General features: G+C 49.1%; 2 protein-coding genes across 2 annotated transcripts; both read right to left on the bottom strand.

Moving 5' to 3' along the window:
- Positions 1-263: 263 nt before the first annotated feature.
- On the bottom strand, positions 264-9,065 carry LOC116952577 (interleukin-8-like). Its single transcript, XM_032972053.2, has 5 exons — positions 5,981-9,065; positions 4,779-4,879; positions 4,027-4,150; positions 2,694-2,777; positions 264-1,801 (listed from the first exon to the last, which is right to left on the bottom strand). The coding sequence occupies exons 2-5, from the start codon at positions 4,837-4,839 to the stop codon at positions 1,699-1,701; spliced, it is 372 nt and encodes a 123-aa protein (XP_032827944.2). The 5' UTR covers positions 4,840-4,879; positions 5,981-9,065; the 3' UTR covers positions 264-1,698.
- A 116-nt stretch (positions 9,066-9,181) lies between these two features.
- Positions 9,182-18,604, bottom strand: LOC116952523 (zinc finger HIT domain-containing protein 1-like). The gene is made up of 5 exons (XM_032971935.2): positions 18,482-18,604; positions 14,059-14,232; positions 11,708-11,790; positions 11,357-11,526; positions 9,182-10,603 (listed from the first exon to the last, which is right to left on the bottom strand). The coding sequence occupies exons 1-5, from the start codon at positions 18,504-18,506 to the stop codon at positions 10,582-10,584; spliced, it is 474 nt and encodes a 157-aa protein (XP_032827826.1). The 5' UTR covers positions 18,507-18,604; the 3' UTR covers positions 9,182-10,581.
- Positions 18,605-23,756: the final 5,152 nt, after the last annotated feature.

Genomic DNA, 23,756 nt, shown 5'->3' with positions numbered 1-23,756 from the left:
TTTGCCCGATGTAACTTGTGTGCTTCCATCCTGCACATATTCAACAGTTTCGATGGGTTTCGTTATATATTTTTTTATAGTTATCCCGTATGCAAGATAAATAGGTGTATTGTGGTCCTAGGCGTAACAGGAGTGAGAATAGGTGTATTTAGTCCCGTGTGTAACGGTGTTGCGTAAAGTGTAGAATTAACGTTGTTGCCTCCTAAAGTCTCTGAATGACTCACTACATTTGTATGATACCACTTGTGTGGGAGCACTGGAAAAACTCAGGCAACGTGAACATTTTGGCGAGACTTCATATTTTTTTTATTAAAATGGTTTCGGTATAAACAATGAGTTTAACAGGCAGAGTGATAAAGACAGACTGGCAAACGCGCATACGAAAATAGAGAGATCAGCCAGACAGACAGGTAACAGAGAGATAACGCGGATAACGCCAACAGATAGCACACACACACACATTGGACAAAACGAATTCCTTCTCGCACATCAGCGTCATGAATACAATTTTCTGTTCGCCAAATAGTCTATTTACAACTACCCAGGGGCAGATTCAGCAGTCGGTTATTATTAAATATAACAATCCAGTTGTCATGATACAAATACAGTTCACACAAAATGTTCATGGACAGGCAACGAGCGGGAAATATCCCCAGGAGTGGTCACTCGCAAACACAGTTAATGGGCGCTGTGGAGAGATTATGCATACATGAGGCTAGTGCAACCAATGAGATGTGATGTCAAATTCACAGACGTGTCCTTTAGCTTTACAGAGCCCAGGGGAAGCACATGCATATCAACTGCCATGTGCAGGCATTCTAAAGGTGCCACAATCAGGCACAATAATCTATAGAACCCATAATAAACTATGAGACCTACAGGAATCGAATGGGTCCCATGGAATGCCATGGCACCCACGGGAATCCAATGGGATCCACGGGAATCCCATGGGATCCACAGGAATCCGATGAGACCCACAGTAATCCCATTGGTCCTCGGGAATCCTATGGGACCCACAGGATACCACGGGGCGCCCAATGACAGACACCACAGTTGCCTACGACAATGCATGGAGGCTGCCCACGACAATGCACGGAGGCTGCCCGATCATACGGTGACCGAGACTGATGCTGCGAGCGGTGTCTCCACCGCTGTGCGTTTGCCTGAACGCGGCCGTCTCCACACTGGCGCATTTACCGAGACATCTTCCCCCTGTACTACGGGAGCTTTGGCAGAACCCTCCTGAAAAAGGTGTCTCGAGATTCGGGTAAGTTTTCAAGGTGAAAAAAAAACGCTTAACGACTACTACAATAAAATATAATTATCAGTGGAGTGGTGTTAGCATGGAGTTGTGTTAGCAACACCTTTTCGGGTTTTCTAGAATAGATCCTCTGCTGCGTCACAACCGTCACAGCTGTAGCTATTTGACCTTAAAAAAAGACTGCAAATGCGGACGAGCTGCGGCGCGTGCACGAGGCTCGGCCGGGCCGGATCGGGGCCACGTCGGCTACCAACACGGGACCGGCCGCGTGGCCGCGAGCACGTGCCCCGCTGCAGCTCCGGCCGGCGGTGCTCGTTCACCCACGGGCGCCCGGCATCTGCAGCCATCGGACAGGGACGGCGGTATCGGCCGCTCGTCGCTCCCCATCGACAGGGTGGGGGGGTGGTGGTGGTCGGTGGGTGGGGGCCCTATGTCCGTTAGTTTCCACGCTGCAGCCTCTCCGCTCTCTGTTGCTGCCGCTTCTTCTTCAGGTCCCGCGTGCACTTCTTCAGCTGGTGCCACCCGGGTTTTCTGTTGTTGCTGAAAAACAATTGGGCAAACGGGTCAGACGCTCCTCGCGTGAGAGCGGGGGGGGCGCGGCAGCTCGTTGGGGTGCGGGCATCGCCGGGTGGACGTGTGGACACCACGCAACCGTGTGCGAATTTAACAACACACCCGGGTGTGTAAGAATTGGATGCGCAAAAGTTATCGGCCCTTATCCAGACCACCAGTTCAAAAGAACTGAACTCGGGGCGGCAATGTTGTCATTCAGGCCACTTACTCAAAGATGTGAGAAAACGTGGCCATCCCAACGAAGGTAGCAGTTAGACAAATAGACAACTGTATACCGGTTTCATACCCATTAGGACTCATCAGTACGGTACTTTATTTTCTGTTGTGATGAATCTTTTTTCATCATTTACATATTTTAATGTCTGTGGATGGTCAACCTCTCTGCATGTTGGGCTACTCGATCGGACTAACTCTGGATCCCGATTGCACCTTGTGATGCCGATTTTGATTCTAAATTATCGTCGATTCTAAGTGCATCCAAGTGCAACTGACTTTTAATCGTCTATCTAAACCCTGTTTGCATTTACAGTATGACTAATTTCACATTTGGTTTAATGCTGCATTCCGATTCTTATTTATTCCGAATGTGCCGTCCGATTTCACCTTAGTGTCAAGTTTTTTTGTCATTCAGGTTTGTGTTACCGATACTTCGTTTAACCCACAAGCGTTTTGAAATAAAATCCAGAACAGTCTTGTGAACAGGGCCACGCTACATATTTTAGCGTGATCACCTACTGACGAAGGCGCATGCTTCTAGTGGGCGATTTCCCTGAAATAACTCAGCTCGGGTTCCTCAACGAGGGCAGCGCATTATGCAACGACAGCAGTGGCAGCAGCGCACGCGGCACGGGGCCCTCACCGTGGCAATGCGCAGCTGACGAGTCCCACCACCCACGTGGCAGTGGGGTCAAGGCAGACGGTAACCCCGGATCTCTTCGTCACGCTGAGACAAGACGCAGAGACAATGTTAGTGGCACCGCGCGCGTGGCGCAATGTGTCCGAGCGTCGAGCCACGAACCCACTGACCCGAGTCCGATTCCCGGCCGTGGCTAAGATGAGTGACGGGTAATATCGGAACCAGCCGTGGGCCTCCTCTAGGTCGACCCAGCCTTAAAATAATAACTTGCACGATATGTAAACGGTGCGCTCGGGAGACAAAGGGAGTTGGGCGTGGCGATGTCCGCATCACCACCATCTTGTCCTCACGTTCGTCATGCCGGCTTTCGCTTTCACATGTGCTACTCGCTACTATTACTGGCCCCAACAGCCTGTGAAAGGCTATACGGGAGATTTATGTTTGTGTGGGTGTCCTAAAGAGAGCTGATCACGAGGCAGCTCAGGATGCCCATCAGGAATTCTAGTCCGAGACACAGAACACAGCAATGATGCAATCGAACGCAAGCCCCACATGGGTTTTGCAAACTCTGAATGTGCTTTGACAACAGGCTGTGGATATTTAGATCCCATTGCACTGCCGTGTCGACAAAGCACGCGTGGGTACAGTAAAGTCTCGATTATCCGCGCTAATGACGGTGAGGACGGCCGCAGATAATTAAAAATCTCGGATAATCCAAATATATACATTTCTCTATGCAAAAAAACACTAACATAGGTATAAATTGTGTTTAAGTAAAGAAAATGTAGTTTACTAATGAACAAGACAAAACATTGTAGTCGAGAATGTCTTGATCTTGTTTTATTACAAAAGTCCATACAAAAACACACTCACTTAGAACCAATATTAACGATCGACCAATTTACGCGCGTGCTCAGTGATAACACTTTCCTGTTCCCGCGCAGCCCACTAAGTAGATGACAGCAGAGCCACGCCAATCATCATCAATCAAACTCCGCCCATCGTTGTAGAGAGATGCAGCTACTGTACTGTAGAGCCCATCACGTGGATTTCGGATTAACTAGAGCAACATATTTTTTGTTTGGTTTAAGCACGTGACTTGTAGTAAAAATGTACAAGAATAACAATGTATCACTGTTTTTAGATTCTTATTTTGGGCTTTAGAGAAAATCCATGAGTTATTAATTCACGTCAAAATCGCAGGTACGCTGTTAATCCGCAAATCAGATAAACCTCACGTGGATAATCTAGAGTCTACTGTGCGTGTGTGTGTGAGTACATTTGTAGGTGTGATAGCGCGTGTGTTTTCGTGATATGTACTCGTGAAATTACTCACATGACTTCGTGATAATTACAGCTGTGGGACTTCCTGAACACCTCAATCTTTGCCATCCTCTTGATGGGGATCCTGGCCCTGCTTGTATTGATGCATTGGCATCTTCCATCTTGTCTGCCCAGCACTGCAGCACACGCGCACACACTTCCAATTATCACCACGATACGGAGCACATATTCGGCCAAAGTCGAGGTTCTGCTGCTGTCACATGGGATGGAGAACCCAGTTCCTATCTCACTGCTGCACCGGAGTGAATCCAATGTAAAAACAGCAGGCAGGGTGACTGATTATCCAGCACTCACCAATTTGCTCCGATCACTCACTGGGGGTCAGTCATCTCATTATTACTCCTCTATCGCTACTTCCATCATTACTGTTTTCCATGAACTCTACTTGTTGATTCCTCCACCCATGTTGAGGGCGCGTTCAACAATATAGGACCACAGAGCTCGGGCAATCATTGGCACAGCTTCCGACTGCCTCCCCCCGTGTCCGTCATTTGCCGAAACCTTCTGTGAGTAAACTTTACGAGTTACAAGTTCTACAGCGTTTTGAGATTTCAAATCGCACGAATGACGCTGTTATATGCATAAACAAAACAAATAATAATAATAATTGGCGAGAACCACCCCATTTTTTTTAAATCAACAGCAGCAGCAGCGACGCGTAGTTCAGCCTGGCACTGCGAAATCGGCCCTGCCGGGGCATCTACGTTCGCCGTACCCGTGGCTGCTTGCGAGAGAGGTCATCACCTGAAGGGTCATAGATGGTACCAACGATGCAGACGGCCAGCAGGAGCTTGAAGGCGTTCATTTCCGCTCAGGACCGATCGCCGTTGCAGCAGTCGGAACACCTGCGAGAGGACAAGACGCAAAGGCGAGTGAGTGTGAAGTTAATTCAAGAGGGGGGCGAGGGGGGTGCGTCATGCCTCGCCCTCGTCTTTGGAAAGCCCCTTCCGAGAGAGTCGTCAACGTCAGGTGCGCGGGCGTGCCCGCATTCTGTTCACGCAACGCGAACCGCAGTCACGACACGCATGGAACTGGGCCATCCCCTCAAGAGTTGTTGCACAGGTACTCTGAATAATTAATAACAATAATTAACCAGTGTTTCTAGAGAGCGGCGTCATCCGCGCAAAGCTGCATCTCACATTGCTGCACGATCCGCGACTCACGGAGGCGCAAGCATTAGGTGCAGGTGCTTTCAACCAGTTAGTCCATAATAGAGGGTTTTTTTTGGGTAAGATCTCGTAAATATATAAACGTGTTATTAAAACCCGCCTTCCGGACACAGCCAACTAGTAAGGGTTGTCACGTAAACAGAACGTGGCTAATTCGTCACTAGTACAGCACGCCGGTGTATTGGAGAGCCAAGCCACAACATTTACAATGAGTACGACGTTTTGCCAGTAATTACAGCTTGCTCCATCTGTTTACGTGACAACCCTTACTAGTTGTCTGTGTCGGGTGGTGGCGGGTTTTAACGACACACATTTACGCGATTTAACCCCCCCCCCCAAAACCTCAATTATGGATGACATTGGTCGTGAGAAATCCTGCTACGTGTTAAAGCAACCAATTGGTGCCCATACGCGTGTGAGGAAATCGGAGCAGCGGGACAAAACGCACGTGTAGAGAGTCGGTTCACAGGGTACGGCATACCCATGGGGGGGGGGGGGGGGGGGAGTTTCACAACATCATCTGCGCGGTGATCCACCAACCCCTGGCCATTGCCTCCCCAGGGCTGGATCACAGGCAGCCCACGTGCCCGCGCCAGCAGCGCCATCGCCCGACTGCCTGTCCGCAACGCTTTACCCTCGTAGGTTAAATATCGCGCACGCAGCACAAACACAACGTGACGCTTCATCTGCTTCGCGGACATTTCTACATAATTCCAGCTGAATACAATATATATGTTTTTTTTTTAAATGGAAGCAATCGAGATTCGCGAAAAATACCTCAATGGCAACCAACACCGTATTCAGCCGCCTTCGTTGAAGCAAAAACCCACGAGTGCTGTGCTCGACGTCAAAGTTCCTCCTCCTGCTGCTGATGCCGCTGCTGCTGCTCTTCGCGATAGCGTCCGGGGCTTATAAGGGGCCACTCTGCAGAACGCGTCACGAGACCTGGGTACTTTCCCTGCGTGGGCTGCGGCAATCGGAAGTCATTTACGGTGAACTCGCGTCGAGTTCCCCTTTTTGCCACTTCTTGCATTGTGGAATTGATGATAATAAAGAGGCACGATTTCCACGGAGAAAGCTCGCCCTGGCTGACTGCGGGTTTTAATTGCGGGCGACGAGTTTATGAGGTCGCTTGCTTGAATACCAATTCGTGTACAGACGTCAACCGCTGTAAATGTGACCACATCACCGCGACACTCCGATCTATCCACTGCCCGTGGTGTTGCCGGAAACAACATTTAAGGCCCTCCATTAACTCACTCAGCCTTGCCTACCTCTCCGCCTTCATCTCACTCTACTCCCACCCACGCACTCTCCTACCTCTCCCCATTCATCTCTACTCCCATCCACGCACTCTCCTACCTCTCCCCATTCATCTCTACTCCCATCCACGCACTCTCCTACCTCTCCCCATTCATCTCTACTCCCATCCACGCACTCTCCTACCTCTCCCCATTCATCTCTACTCCCATCCACGCACTCTCCTACCTCTCCCCATTCATCTCTACTCCCATCCACGCACTCTCCTACCTCTCCCCATTCATCTCTACTCCCATCCACGCACTCTCCTACCTCTCCCCATTCATCTCTACTCCCATCCACGCACTCTCCTACCTCTCCCCATTCATCTCTACTCCCATCCACGCACTCTCCTACCTCTCCCCATTCATCTCTACTCCCATCCACGCACTCTCCTACCTCTCCCCATTCATCTCTACTCCCATCCACGCACTCTCCTACCTCTCCCCATTCATCTCTACTCCCATCCACGCACTCTCCTACCTCTCCCCATTCATCTCTACTCCCATCCACGCACTCTCCTACCTCTCCCCATTCATCTCTACTCCCATCCACGCACTCTCCTACCTCTCCCCATTCATCTCTACTCCCATCCACGCACTCTCCTACCTCCCACCATTCATCTTACTCTACTCCCATCCACGCACTCTCCTACCTCTCCCCATTCATCTTACTCTACTCCCATCCACGCACTCTACTACCTCTCCACTCTCATCACTTTGAACCAGTCCATGAACATTCGCTCAGTGGATGGTCACTCGCCTCTAACCTCGTTGTATGGAATTCCTATCCCCCCGCCGCCCGTGCTGTCGACTCCCTGCGCCTGTTCAAAAGTCCAGGCTCAAGACCTTACTCTTCTCCTCTGCCCACGACTGTTTCTCTCTCTTTATTTTTTAAGTAAACGCGCACCATCCTTCTCCAAGATGCTCATGTAACGCCGTTTTGCACTTCACACGAAGCTGCACATTTGGCACCGTTGATGTAAAGCCACGTAAGCGATTATTAATTTCAGTTAAACATTTCGGTGTTTACTCAGTAGCGAGATAAGCTGAATTCATTTGATGTTTCCATAATCAGATTCTCTTATCTTGGTGCTAAATTGTGTTCCTATAAATTTGTCTCGCACTCCATTAAATCACAGCTGCGATACAACTGGGACAGACACCTCACACCTTAAAATTAGAGAAAAAATGAATTGACAGCGTGCAATAAAGCACAGCAAGAGCCATCATGTGTGCACGGTGCACACCATGAATGGTAATGCTCCAGAGCAAAGTAATTCATGAGTGCAGGCAATTCTCACAGAGAATCGCCTCTTTTTAAGAACGGCTCTCTGCAGTGAGATGGTCGGCAGAATCCATTGCAAGCAATCTTTTTGCACGTGCGAAAGAAATCGGATTATTGCCGAGATAACCGAACGCATAGAAGCGCGTAACACATCGGTGACTGTGCAAAAGAATTCACGAACCCACTTGCTGTACTGCCACCTCGCAGCTCGGTGGATTTGAGACTTTCACAAGCCGGCGAGGTGCACCAACGTTCGAGTCACTGTCGGGGAAAAATTGGAAGCTAGAAGCAGGCACCCTCAATGACAGGTCTGTGCCACTAGGGCCCTCTCTCTGAACCAAAAGGACATATGGACCTAAAGAGAGGGGACTTAATATTAAAAATGAGTGTGTCAGTTTACAAGCTCTTGATAAGTACTCCTGGGTCATGCGTTGTAGGCCTGATGTGCCTACTATCCTTGCCTTTAGTAGTGTACGACGTAATCACTGCCACACTGCTCGAAACCTCGAATTGACGTTTATCGGATTAAATGCATATTGACGCGCTTCTAAATATTCGACTCGGCACTTTTGGTTGTCGAACTTTGCGACTGATGCCACGCCAAAGCCAAATAGAAACACGAGAACATTGCTGATGGTCATTGGTTACAACGTGTACTAAGTGTCCATGGCCTAAAAAAAAATATCCCTCAAATCGGTTACAAATCAACTCCTTTTTGAAGCCATCTTCAGCGGTTTGTGCCACTAATGATCCGCATCCTTCAATGTGATTCTGATCATTCTTTATTTGACAAAGCTAATCCCAACTCCCAGCTTCCAAAGCATCTTGCCAAGTTTGAACAATGGGGGAAGGGGGGTGGGGGAGAATGATTGCTATATAGATTCCAATTTTGTAATTTGCAGGCAATTGTTTCAAACGTATAAACCATTTATAAACCAATCAAATACACAAGCATCAGGGACGGCGCTAGGGGGGTGCCTGGGTAAGCTTTGCACCACCAAATGAACGTTTTGGCAGTAATCCAGTGCACGGTATTAAAAAAAACGTGGATTTTTTTGCGCAATCATTATTTTCCCGCGATATCGAAACCTTGCGGGGGTGGTGGCGATTCAAAATCAGTTCTTGTGATGTCGAAGCAGTCAGAAGACGAATGTCAGTTCAAATATTGATTCAGACTGTTTTATGAGGACCGGTGTGTTATGCTGCACTGGTGTATACTGCCAATATACCGAATGCACCCTTTGGCCACCTACATTCACTCTCCTTCGTGGTGAATCACTGCTCAGGTAGCCTCCACACAACAGCTCTCTTGGCCACCCAACCACAAGCAGCTGGCCCCGGGCCTGGTCTACGTACCAACACGCTGTACGCCAACACACTCCAAACGGGCCATATTTTTGAAAGTTTAATTTTTTTCAACTACAGAAAAGGAATTGCAGGAGTTTCCATTTAAATGAAACAAAAACATATTGGTCAGTGTTTAGGAGAAATGCCTCAATTCGGAGAAGAATGGGCAAAGGCTTCGCTATATGTAAGCAAAACCATGGATAAGGCACAGAGTATACATATTTATACCAAGCGCAAAGCAGCTTTACATATGCATCCCTGAAACTAATAGCAGCTGGAAGATTGATAAAACTCAAAGAGTTTCATTGCTCAACATCACATTTCAGCTCCATCTCCTCACAGACCAATGACGTAACCATAATGCAACAGTACAGCTGAAGGCGACAACCACAGTACGCGCTGCCTTCCGTGTAGCAAGATTTCAAGTTTAACGCAGGATTACAAAAATCTACATGTATAAGCTCACATAACGGCCGGCCAGGCACATGGACGATAAGTTTTGTGTTGTCGTGGCATCGCTATGGGGATCTGAGCGGGGGATTGGGAGCTCACAGTGCTGCTCAGCATGCACTCAAGGAGGGAGAGAGCGTGAACACTCGGCACCCAACCCCACACAGGTATTTTCAATCACACCGCCCGTCGTAAGCTCGCGGTGCATATGGCGCGGTGCAACAATCCGGCCTAAAGGCACGAATGACTCCGCAGGCGCAGACAAAACCCTGCGGTGAAAGATGGCATGGAGGAGGCCAACCGACGTCCTCCCCACACCACGCAGGCTTGCCGAGGGCAGCCTTTCCATGCCGTGTCTCGCTCAGTGAATGTGTGCGCCGCACGCTCGGACAACTGGCAAAGTGAACAACTATGGGGATGTGCAGACCTCTTCAAGTATCGGGCGATAACGTACGACGTGGGATCGCTGCGGCCATAGATGCTTAGCAAACATCAGCGCTGTGCGTCAGCCAGTGCATGCAGATATGGACACCGCATTCTATGAGACGTAGGCTCCTCTCGACGGTTACATTCTACAGTATCGTCATGCTGTGTGTTGCGCATCGGCTACAGGTGCTGTATATTTGGTACGAGCGAAATGCGGAGAAGCGCTTCTCAGAAAACACCGTGGGGCACAGGTGTGCATGCCAAGAGGCTCGCGGTGCTCCTCTCGGGATGGAAGCCCTTCCACTAATCCCTGCCCCCCCTTTACTTCAGTCACCCGGTCCTCAACCCCGCCAGTTTTACATCCCGTGGTGCAGAACTGACCGGGTGACGGTGGGTAAGGGTAAGAGGAGGCGCACCGGTAGCCAACACTGGGATTGTTATCAGCACAGGGGAAGGATTGTGTGGAGGGGCTCGTGAGGGGGGTAATAGCGTCCACGTCACGCATCTGCAGCGGCCGAGACGTCATACGGGCCTGCAGTGGCCACTCTCCGTTTTGGTGGCTGCCATCTTTAGACCGTCCACTTCAGGCACCTGCGTGGGCAAAGAATGGCCGTGGGGTCAACATGAGGCTCCACACTGAGAACAAATATCTACCCTGAACAGTCACCTCCTGATTTCAGGCATTTGATTCTCCAGGAATGACAATATTCCAATGCTTTCAATTAATCAAAAAGCCATTTAAGACAAAAAATATATATATACCAAGTTGTACAAACAGCAGATAATAATACTGAGGTACAGAAAGTGCCAAAAAATGTCACATTCATTTTTCTAAAAATGTTGTCTTTTCTGCAGTTTGAGTTCCCTTTGAACTATGTCATGAGACAACGTATCCATGAAGATCTCTGGCAGAGCAGTGCATCAGCCCCATGTTACAAAATGACATAAGCAAGATGATATCGCAGAACTACTTCTGGTATCGATTTAAACGACCTCCCATCCAGACCAGGGGCATTGCTTTTTTACAAGTGGCCTGTACAACAAATGTTACATCACATGGCACTCTAATACACGTTTTAAAATATCAGGGCAGCAATTTTGCCAAATTAAATGAAAAAACAAATTGAATGTTGTTTTTTTTTTTATAATCATCGGTAATCGGGCTGAAATCTCAACTCACTACACTTGAGAACCCAGTTTAATCACGGGCGGGTGAATTCTGAATTCAAACTCGGGGTCTCGGCGGCGCCAGCTCAGCGCTGCGACCACCGAGCTGCCCGGCAAACCACACAAGCACCGTATTGGCGAGTGTGTTCATTTCTGATGGCACCGCAGGGCAGTCACCTGGTGTCACGGTGGGTGCCAAGGCACTTGATGCAGCAATAGCGAGCGCCGCACGTCACGCACGTGTACGGCGACGGGAACCCGCACACCACGCAGAAGTGGCGCTGAGGCAGCTTCGACGCCGGCACGCACGATGTAAGGTAGTTGGCCTCTGTGCTCACGCTCAAGTTCTGAGAAAGGGCAAGGAGGGGGTGGGGGGAGAGAGTCACGCGCGTAACCCCCTGGGGGGGTTTGCGGGGGTTCGACGTGCGAGCGCTGATGAAAAATGGCGAACAAAGATGTTTCAGCTGATCAGGGAAGCACCGTCCGCCATACTGGGGGGCTGGGGAGGAGGCGGACGTGCGAGCTCACCTCTTCCTCCAGCAGCGTCTGGAAGGTTTTGCGGAAGCGCTGTTTGAAGTGCTCCCCTCTGGTCTTCTTTTTCTTCTTGTTGGCTGTGGCAGATGGGAGGTGTCTACATCGTGGCGCTGAGGTCATACAGTATGTTTTGCGCATAGAGTAACATTTGATAGAATTCCAATTTGTGTGGGAATTGCATAGGTAAAAATAAAAGATCCACCTTAAAAAAGCATCACCGTACACATTTGTCATTCAAAAGTAGAGTTTTGAAAACCGACATTTCCGGACACTAAACAAGACTGTCGGAGCCACACTCGACCAAGCAGACTGCATGTGGCCCTGCTTTTAAAATAACAAGTCGTTGCACAACATTACATGCCACATTTACCTTACAATGCATGGCTTACTCAGTGTCTGCAACATTCCTCATATATGAACCAGTTTTTACAAGTGTTGAACTTAAGATGCCTATGGTTTTTATAGACACACATGTTTCCTTTAATATTTATGCATTTTTGAGAGCACAATGTATCCTATAATTAATCTCCTGAGATGTGCATTTATTTGCGTGTGCGCTCAAGTCACTTCACATCTTTATGTACATCTCTACGGACAGTGTTGGCAAATTGGTGGCGGCGCATTGCTAGCTTTAAAATAGAATTCAGGCTTTTGATCTCATTATACACGAGTCATCACGTTACATGTGACGATTTTAAAGCATCACAAGAATAAAAAAAAATCTCAAACCCAGTGCCCGTCATAACACATTAAGGGCCGGTGAATGGTATGTGTGTTGTTCACTTCCTCATGTAGACTACAGCACACGGTCGTCTTGTCACAAAGCAAAACAAGACCCCCTGTGTAGGCACAGTGAGCACCAAATAAGGCTCGCACAGCACACGAGTCACTGTGGTGTGACAATAGCCATGTGTCTTCCCTTTTGCTTCCATAGTGCTGGTCTTTACACAACGTTGCAGGTGAATGGACCTTGGCTGAGGCTACCTAACACCAATGGCAGCTACGGCAAGCAAAACAAATGTATCACCCATTACGAGTAACCCTCCAGCTATTATCACGATTTCATTTGTTGTCATTTATCTGTCATGTGACAGTGTTTGTGTGTGTTACCTATTATATGCATGCCTTATGAAGCATGCTATTACATTCAGTTATAACTACATGGCTTAAACCACATAAAACAAATTCGACACATTTTTTTTGGTGATGCTGCTGCTTTGCACAAGCACAATTAACCAAAACCTCACATTCGTCGCAAAAAATGTGGCCTTTAAATGAAAAAGGTATATAATAGGTGACGTTTTGGGCAATGGCCCTACTTCATAGCACATAAAGAGGCCAGAGAGACAGAGTGTGTAAAGGTTGGAGATGGCACTTTATGCCGTGGGGACCTGATAAGAATAACAATAAAAAAATGTTTACCGATGAACAGTTTAAAATTGGCATATGAAGTTACCTATGAGTAGCGATTGAGTGAAAAAATGTATGGATCAACGATTACTTTTTTCTGTATTCGAATGTTGTTGCCCGAAAGAGCTTTGAGTCTCGGCAACAGCAGCCCTGATAGCCCTCTCCTAATGCCGGGTCAGGCCTCACAGAAGGCCCATGACAAATTCTGATACCGTTTGTCACCGACGTTACCCAAGTAATGAATAAAATCAATGTTGCAGTGAATCAATCAGCTATTGAGTGTGCAGGCACACGGACCAGAGGATGCTGGGTACCGAGATATGAAGAGGAAGGAAAATTGGAAGGGGGGGGGGGCCTCATTTAATTCCTTGCACCATGGCGCATGCCAACCGTGCCAGGCTACTTCCTAGGTTACACATAACCGTGTGTGTGTGTGTGGTAATAATGATATGTTTTATATAGCGCCCATTATTCTGGATTGTCTCAGAGCACGAAAGTGACTTACAGGAAATTTTATCTCAAACTTTTGGCAGGGCACCCCCAGTGGCAGCTGTCCCTATGTGGTACAAGGCGACTCAGCACCTGAGCTGCAAGTCGGCATTAGTCTGCCAGTAGGGTAGGATGATTGCTACGTGTAATCCCAACTGAGTAGTTTGCGGGTTATTTTTTTATTTTGATCATTTGGACCATGATGCAGGAACACGTTTCGAATTACATTAGGAGGATCCTTAACATTGACGGTGAAGTAGTTTGCGCATAGTATTTTACGATGAATTACAACTGCAGTATGAACCACGGTGGCCTTCCACATTCAAACCGCGAAGCTTGTCACCGCTCAGAAGCTTGTCACCGCTCACGGTGTGTGAGTGCCCACGGTGTGTGAGCGTGTGTGTGCGCTGAGGTCAGCGAGGTCGCTGCTGCTGCTGCTGCTGTACTTGTTGGCGTGTCATCGCTGAACTGTGGCAGGCGTTTGGTGCTCACAGCCGGCAGGCTCGCCTGCGGATCCTCCTGGAAGTTATCCTTCTCCAACGCCTCCAGCTGCCGGTTGATGCGCCGTTGCCGTGTCGCCTGGTCCAGTACCCGCCGCTGGTTGGCCTCCTGCTGTCGTCCTGCAGTGCCCACACGCATGGGAGGGGTCAGTCGCCAATGCAGCCCAGCGCAAACCCTTACAACCAGAAGACAGTCCTATATTGAAAGGTAGTCATTCATCCCGTCAATTGCCTGCCCCCGTCACTGCTGACACACCGGCCAGGTGTCTTGGTAGAGGTACTCACTCTTTACACCACCGTGAGCGACCTGCCGATTGACAGAGCAGTCTCCTATTTATACTGCTGGGTGGACGGAGGCGGGGGGAATTGAAAAACTTGCGCCATTATTTCAACTGCTGCACAGGGAGATCGAATTTCAAGTTCAGTGTGATAACCATTACACCATGACAACATCCCCTAGTTACTATAATCGAGGCTTAATGCAAGCCGGTTCAATCATTCAAAACATATTTCCATGCTTGGCACACCACATCCAGGATACCTCTCGTGATAGTTACTGGTCATGCCTACTCCAGGCTACCGGCGAAATTAAGTTCTGCATATTGGCCATTGTCACACATGAGAGTCTGTTAGAGTTCATGGCCAGCAAAGTTATAAAAAAAATAATGAGCACATTTGTCAAAAAGATGGAATCTCGTAAAGTTTGACATGGAGGAGCCCAAATGGTGAAGGAACGAGATTGACTTGATTCTCACAGACAAACCCTAGACTCTGGGAGGGTTGTCGCACTGCACAGATGGCTACGTATGGTGCGAAAGAAGTTCAACATACGCACATAAATTCCAGAGACGGTTCTCACCTCATCACAATTACCACGGGAAGTGATCACAGACTTGCGCGTCAAAAGTTGCATTTCAAAATAATGCCCGAGAGGGGCAAAAAAGCTAATTGTTGAGTAAAATGAAAGCTAACAGCAGACATCTAGGTCTCATTACCCATACCACAGTGCAATTAACACAAGTCAGGGTGGCTAGCACAGTTGTAACAATCGCGCCTCACACAGCAAGATGCCCCTGGGTTTGATTCCCTACGGAGTTTGTATGTTTCTCCTGTTCGTGCGTGGATTTCCTCCAGGCTTACCTCCCACAGCGAACAAAAAACCTAAACAATGTAACTGGTATTGACCAAACATTTGAATTCTGAAAAATGGTATCATACGCAGCAGCAGCAGCAACATCGTACCCCGGACTTCGACGCATTTTGATGGGACCCTCATGAAAAAAAGTCGTGGGACTCCGTGAAGATTTGATGAGGAAGCCAGCGAAATAACCTCACTTATAAATGCTGCACCATGTAATAGTCGAGGTCTGCTTTTGCAAGGAGCATTACAGTCACAATGAGAAGCTAAGACTATAAAAGGGACATCGATGTATTAGGTACCCAAAAATCTGTCAAAACTTGACCCCTCTCCCCCTCCCGGTACGCACGTGGACTTTTACCCCCCAAACCTGCGTACGTACGCCTGACGCACCCCCCCCCGCGCCGAATCCTATAGAATGGCCAATATTTAATCCACGCAGACACGATCAAGGATTATTAATAATATTAACGTGTTTACGCAAACAGATAGTCTACCGCCGGCTGCATTATTATTATCGAGGCTTCACCCCCCCCCCCCCCCGTTTCCTATTGTTAGTAGACTTCCCCAAACGCATGCGTACTCATTTGGGTTAACCTCCCTCCCACTCTATGCGTACGTACTAAATGGATGGCCCCAAATAGGATTTGTTACATAATGCGCACAAAGCCCCACAGTACAAACCCTCACCAAAGCCACGTACACAGCACACACTACAAAAAGACAAAGATCCCCCGTATAGCCTTAACAGACTGTTGGGGCAAGTGCTGTTTGCGAGCACCTATGGAGGCCGGCACGGCACACGAAGGGGTCGGTGGGCAGCACCACGCCCGGCCGCCTTTGTCTCTAATTTGAGGCCGAGTCGACCTAGAGGATGCCCAGAACCGGTTAACATGTCACCGGTGTTCGCCGTGAACGGGAATCGAACCCGGGCCTCCGCTAGCCACTACACTACCGCTCCCCATGCACAGACTACAGCATACACGGTGAGATACAGCATACCCCCACAGACTACAGCACACACGGTGAGATACAGCATACCCCCACAGACTACAGCACACACGATAAGATACAGCATACCTCCACAGACTACAGCACACACGGTGAGATACAGCATACCCCCACAGACTACAGCACACACGGTGAGATACAGCATACCTCCACAGACTACAGCACACACGGTGAGATACAGCATACCCCCACAGACTACAGCACACACGGTAAGATACAGCATACCCCCACAGACTACAGCACACACGGTGAGATACAGCATACCCCCACAGACTACAGCACACATGGTGAGATACAGCATACCTCCACAGACTACAGCACACACAGTGAGATACAGCATACCCCCACAGACTACAGCACACACGGTAAGATACAGCATACCCCCACAGACTACAGCACACAAGGTGAGATACAGCATACCCCCACAGACTACAGCACACACGGTGAGATACAGCATACCCCCACAGACTACAGCACACACGGTAAGATACAGCATACCCCCACAGACTACAGCACACACGGTGAGATACACAGTACACCCCTCACACACAGTACACCCTCACACAGTACACACTCACACAGTACACCCTCACACACAGTACACCCTCACACACAGTACACCCTCACACACAGTACACACACACACAGTACACCCTCACACAGTACACGTTCACACACAGTACACCCTCACACACAGTACATACACAGTACACCCTCACACACAGTACACCCTCACACACAGTACACACACACGGTACAGGTCACACACAGTACACGCTCGCACACAGCAGCGAGGGTAGACAAACACATTCACACAGTACACACACACAGTACACCCCTCACGCACAGTACACACATACAGTACACACACACAGTACACCCCTCACGCACAGTACACACATACAGTACACACACAGTACACCCCTCACGCACAGTACACACATACAGTACACCCCCTCACACACAGTACACGCTCACACACAGTACACCCTCATACACAGTACAGTACACACGCACAGTACACACATACAGTACACCCCTCACACACAGTACACCCTCACACACAGTACACCCTCACACACAGTACGGTACACACGCAATTTACACACATACAGTACACCCCTCACACACAGTACACCCTCACACACAGTACACACACAGTACAGTACACACGCACAATACACACATACAGTACACCCCTCACACACAGTACACCCCTCACGCACAGTACACCCCTCACACACAGTACACACACACAGTACAGTACACACGCACAGTATACACACACAGTACAGTACACACACAGTACAGTACACACGCACAATACACACATACAGTACACCCCTCACACACAGTACACCCCTCACACACAGTACACACACAGTACAGTACACACGCACAGTACACACACAGCACAGTACACACGCACAATACACACATACAGTACACCCCTCACATACAGTACACCCCTCACACACAGTACACCCCTCACACACAGTACACCCCTCACACACAGTACACACACACAGTAAAGTACACACGCACAGTACACACACACAGTACACACACACAATACATACATACAGTACACCCCTCACACACAGTACACTCCTCACACACAGTACACCCCTCACACACAGCACACACACACAGTACAGTACACACGCATAGTACACACACACAGTACAGTACACGCGCACAGTACACACACACAGTACAGTACACCCCTCACACACTGTACACCCCTCACACAGTACACACACAGTACACCCCTCACACACAGTACACACACACAGTACAGTACACACGCATAGTACACACACACAGTACAGTACACGCGCACAGTACAGTACACCCCTCGCACACTGTACACCCCTCACACACAGTACACCCTCACACACAGTACACACACAGTACAGTACACACGCACAGTACACACAAACACACGGTACAGTACACCCCTCACGCACGCTACAGTCGCGTGGCACTGTACTGGACTCCATTCATTGCGGCTGTTGCCGCGGGGCTGCGTGAAGCGGCGCGGGGAGAGAGGTCGGGGCACGACGACGAGGAGGAGTGAGACTGCGTGAGCGGCGAGCGCTGAGTGAGTGAGAGAGGAGAAAGAGGGTGAGTGAGTGAGTTAGAGAGAGGGGTGAGTGAGCGAGTTAGAGAGAGGGCGAGTGAGTGAGCGAGGGACAGAGTGAGAGCGGCTGCCCTCACCGGACTCGCGCCGCTTGTCCACCATGGCTCCTCTTCCCCCTGTAGAGGCCGTGCCGCCGCCTCCTCCTCCTCGCCTCCACTGCCCTCTAGGTGGCGCTGGCGGACAGCGGCACCGATCAACGCAATCGACAGGGCAACGACGTTGGTGAACCCCCTCCCGGTGAAACCTGGACCCAACCTGGGATGACCTTCGCCCAGGAATAATGACATCATCCGGAATGACCTTTGACCCCTACCCTTTGATCTACCTAAGGTAACCGTGACCCCCAGCTGTTTTGCGCGTCGTCGCTTTAAGATGTTCTCCGTTCATATTTATGTTTGTTGCGGTTTGCCCCCGACTTAAGAGCCGCATGGCTCACAGGGCTATACCAAATAAATGAAAATTGAAACTTGGGATGCTCTCCTGGAGCTCAACCTCACGCCTTTGTCTGCTCTGACCCTGACTTGTCCCCTCTACGCCGGATCTAGCTCTTGGCAAACCTCAAACCCACGCTGAGCACAACCCTGGGCCAAACGCACAACTGTGCCCTTGTCTGGTGATATGTATACACTTCCCGTATTCACGGTGTATTTATTTATGCTTATTGACCGAAGAAAGCTTCCCTTTTCAGGATATTCTTTTTCAAGAGGGTCCTGAAAAGTATTCGCAGTAGGGGGGGGGGTGGGGGTGCATGTTCCCACGTGTGATTCCAGTTGAGTAATTTGCAGGTGATTTTCCAACATTGGGGTGTTTGGCCAAAATACCATGGGGTGAAGCGGTGGCGCAACGGGTCACGCGCCATACTACGAGCCATGCTACGAGCTGGATTCCAAGCCATGGCTAACATCAGCGGCGAGTGATATTTGAACCAGCCCTGGGCTTCGCCACTTCACCAACCTCCATTGATCAGTGTGTCTGGCACAGTCCCAGGAGGCCTTTCATCCAGCAGTGGCTTGTCAAGAGCTGCACATTGCAGTACTATCTATTTAGTTGTTTTCATTCAAATCACCGGAGGGTATACACTGCTGGCAGGGTTGGGGGGTATTGTCAATCCGTGTGACCAAGTGGTCACTGCGGCTTTGGAATATTTCCCTACTCCAGAGGTCAGTCTTGCACAGAGTATTGCAAAGCAGAACGCTCCGTGACCACGTGCTGGGCAGAGCCGAACGAGAGCTAAAGCCGGCTCAGACTGGAACTTTGTGAGTCTGCGATTCTGGCTGAGGTTAATGGCCAGCATGCCCATGGCCACTTTGATTGAAGTATGTGTTTGGACAGCCGAGCCCTGGGGAGACAATTGCTTGCCTGCGTTTTTGCTGCACGGATCAACGAAAGTATAATTCGATATAACTTTCCCAATGTGTGACTTAAACTGCACATGACAACTTGAGAAAAAAACCCACACACAGAAGGGCCCAATTACATTTCCCCATGTCCAGAAGCTCAGCAGGGACATTTCAGCTTTGATTAATGCAAAATACGGCATTATGCGAAGCAACAAACAGTGACCGCAATATGCTTTATACGTATAGGCATGAGGGGTGGAGAGGTGGGGGGCGCAAGATATAATCACCTGTGGGGGTATCTGTACACAACCCAGAGACACCTGGCCAGTAGTATATTTGGCACCACAAACGGCCACCTGGCCAAACGGTGGCAGCTGCACGTGGGGACTCTAATCGGGGTTGTAAAGAGCGCGTTATTTTCAGCCGCGAGGGATGAAAGCATTTAAATTTCAGATTAAATCATTTGAATCTCAGCAACATTAAACCTCGTCTGCATGAAACAACATTTGTTTTATCTGCACACATTGCTTGGCAATATTTTACAACCCATAAACATATATATGGCCTACAAAGTGTAATTACAGCGCACGTGATGCTGCAGACAGTGCGCGGAGAGCCGTGGGGGGCATTGAGCCGCGTAGCTGCTGAGAGTGTGCTGGTGGAGCCCCATTAATTCCTTGCACTGGGGGCCATGACAATCACGCTACTTCTCGACAAGGTAGCCAAGAAGTAGCTGCGTGGTTATCTTGTGGAGGGACTGATATATGGAGACGCATTGTATGTTTATTTATTTATTTTGTTTAGAATATTCCTCCACAACCACGATTGGAGATCGAACATTTTTGCTAGGGTTACGGTCAGTGAAAGCGATAGTACCAGTGTTAGTTCGTCAGTTGAAGGATTAGTTGGTTAAAGTTAGGGTGCAAACAGTGCTTGGGTGGCTAGGTGGTTCAGATGAAAGTTAAAGTTAATACTGGTGCTCATTTGATCGGTGATAGGAGTTATAACAGTTGAGGTTTTTGGACAGCTGACCCCTTGGGAGGCAATTGCTAGTATCTGCATAGTAAGTTTGTTCGATTTGTGACCATTGCTTGGTCAACTAGCGTGCTCTGGCATCGGATTGCGACCTAACGGTCTTTCCAGCTTCAGTACTTATCCAATATCTGTTTCTTGTTCTCACATCGAGCTAGCACGACCCAGTGCATTGATACTTTCAAGATTTAACGTGCTGAGTCACTCAGGCTAAGGCACCGTAGCTTGCACGACAGCAGCAGCCACTCAAATTCTGGGATATGCTGCTTTGACTTTATCAGTCTCTGCCGTGCACCAGCGGATATAAACATATATAAGCAGACAATATGTCTGTCCACTTCAGCGGCATTGATGGCAGTACGAGCAAACGTTGTACCAGCAGATGGTATCACATCGTAACACGCGGACGGCAGAGCTACAGCGCCACCACCACCCCACGACGAGCCAGCGGTCAGGCGGTGGCCTGTGGTTGGAGATATAATGATGCACGGGAGGGCCTTGGAATGTCTAGACGGTCACCATAAAATATTTTTTTCTGTGACCAGACGCGCACACCACCTATGTTGGGACGCCGGTGTTGACGGATTTGTCTGGCAGCCGGCGGTGGCACGACCCCACGGAAGGCTCGTTCTTTAACCCGTACTCTTGTAGAGTGTAGGCAACTAGAAACACTAACTGACATGGCCACGGACAGGAGGTGGTGCAGCACGCTCGCCAATCAAATGCGAGCCCTCGTCCTAATGCTACCCAACTAGCCAACCAGCCACTGATACTCGGCGTAACCTACCAGCGACAAGTACTAGCCATGCCAACCAGCCACTAGTGCTATCTCTACTCCTACCTCGAATGAACTAGCCACCCAGTCACTCGCACTAGCTCTAACACGAACCTACCAGCCACCAGCACGAGCCATACCCCTAATGGGCGCGTTTGCCAGTCGGAAGCGATGATTAGTATGTGCAATCCCAATTGAGAAATTTGCAGGTGATTTTCGAATGTGGAACTATAACGTCAGCTGTGAAGCAGACAGTGAGTATTATCACGGCGGTTAATACCACAGCAGGAATAATCGGGATGACCGCTGGAATCGAACCGTGAACCTCTGCATTTGTTCTTGTGTTCCACTACCCACGCAGTCCCTTACGCTTTGACAGTGACATACCGGATGAAGGGCAAGGACAGCGACTTATCCCGAAAACCTGGCAAAGGCGACTGGCATGTCCAGTTCGTAAGAAAATGCAACTCAAGGGATAAAGAATATAAAAAAATGGTCTCCCTACAAAACGTAAATTAAAAAAGCAGAAAAATCACAAAAAGCATTCTGCTGTCTCAAGTCGGCAATTTGTGGAGCCGAGATTTAAAATCCTCACTGCAGCCTTTGTGCGGCTGACACGTAAATTGAATGGGCTAATGGAAAGCCCAGTGCATGGTTGCTTTAACAAGATGCTTCAGTTTTCCGATTATGCCAATTTATCTGAAAGGTCATGCATTGCCTGTCAAGTCCATGAAAGGGCTTTGACTGCAGTTGCGCGGTGGGGGCCTGATACAGCGTGATGTGTTTTCCCCAGAAAAGTACATCCCATTGGCAAAAGATGAATGGGAAATGCATTTTCAGCTGGCAGTGTTCATCTAAAGCTTCCATCTCGGGTGGTCTCAGATAAGCGAATCGTCGAGACAGGGACAGGGGTTTCATACCTACGCACATCTTACGTAGCCACGTCCAGTCATGTACACCTGGAGAGCCACGCGCGCATACAAAACCCGCACATGCGCGACCACCCTTAGCCGTTATCGAGCACTTATGAAGAGCGCACACAGCATGAGGAGATCGTGGGGATATCACCGCCCGCCACCCACCTTTGTCTCCCCAATGCTTATGACGTTGATCTGAGTTGATATCGAGTGCCACGAGTGCGCATGGCGAGACATTGAACATGGGTCAATGATATGTTGCATGTTGTTACTGAGCGTCATACCATCCTCCATACACACGCACAAAGATTCTCCTTATGCCCTCAACAGACTGTTGGGGCAAGTGATGCTAGTGAGCACCTATGAAGGCTGGCACGGCATCCTGAGAGGCGTGAATGGTCAGCACGACACCTGGCTGCCTTTGTCTCCCTAGTAACGATGTTTACACATCACACAATATACGCATTTGAGGTTGAATCGACCTAGGGGAGGCCCAGGACCGGTTCAAATATTCATCACTGATGTTGGCCATGGGCAGGAATCGAACTCAGACGGCTGGGTTCACAGCACAGTACGCCAACTACTGCGCCACCGCTCCACATGCTCACAAAATACACGCATACTCACATGCGTGTAGTACGTACGATTCCAGGCATGGACGCAAGTTACTTCACCTGCACGAGGGTGAAGATAAAAGGATTTATGTCGTAATGTGCTTTTATAATTTTTTCATCTTGTCAGCCTCCACTGGTACAATACACATCTTTTAAAATTGCCCGTGACGTTTTGTCAGCCCAGCCTGTGTGCCTGCTCCACTCGTGTTATAGTTAAAAGCCTCGTATTTCTCTGTCGCATTCCGGCTGATGGCTTTGAAGGGAATGCTAGAAATAATGGCTTCCAGTTTTAACACTGTGCTACGTGGACGATCCCACAACTGCCTCTGTGTACACCATCCAAAAATTAGAGAAAAGAAAATTAAGTTATTTCTGGATACTATTTCACCTTTAAATTGTCCTTAGTTCTACAGTTTCACTTTGAATCCAGACAGAAAACTGCAGAAAAAGTGTCCCCCTATGTTACACGCATGGCGAGGGTCTCCCACAATCCGCGATGATAAAAACCTACCCGGCTACGTCCTTGGATGTTCGCTCCATTCGCGCTCACCCAGTCCGCTACGTCTCCCTTCTCTGATGGCTTTGAACGAGACAGAGAACCGACCTCTCTACAACTCTCCCTCACAGTTCCCCAACTCCTGCTTTCAGGTTGAATCGCTGAATTAATGAAGAGA

Source organism: Petromyzon marinus, chromosome 47, assembly GCF_048934315.1.
Source record: "Petromyzon marinus isolate PM22_M1 ecotype Great Lakes invasive population chromosome 47, UKy_Petmar_22M1.pri1.0, whole genome shotgun sequence".
Lineage (NCBI taxonomy): Eukaryota > Metazoa > Chordata > Hyperoartia > Petromyzontiformes > Petromyzontidae > Petromyzon > Petromyzon marinus.
Note: the sequence above shows the minus strand (reverse complement) of the source record. Positions and strands in the feature narration are given on the sequence as shown.

Coding starts and splice junctions, on each gene's coding strand:
- LOC116952577 (XM_032972053.2), bottom strand. CDS start 4,839: ATGAACGCCTTCAAGCTCCTGCTGGCCGTCTGCATCGTTGGTACCATC. Junction 4,151..4,778: donor TACCATCTATGACCCTTCAG/GTGATGACCTCT, acceptor CGTGTGCTGCAG/TGCTGGGCAGACAAGATGGA. Junction 1,802..2,693: donor GTCAGCTGCGCATTGCCACG/GTGAGGGCCCCG, acceptor ATTGTTTTTCAG/CAACAACAGAAAACCCGGGT.
- LOC116952523 (XM_032971935.2), bottom strand. CDS start 18,506: ATGGTGGACAAGCGGCGCGAGTCCG. Junction 14,233..18,481: donor GGACAAGCGGCGCGAGTCCG/GTGAGGGCAGCC, acceptor TGGGCACTGCAG/GACGACAGCAGGAGGCCAAC. Junction 11,791..14,058: donor CAGCGATGACACGCCAACAA/GTACAGCAGCAG, acceptor CATCTGCCACAG/CCAACAAGAAGAAAAAGAAG.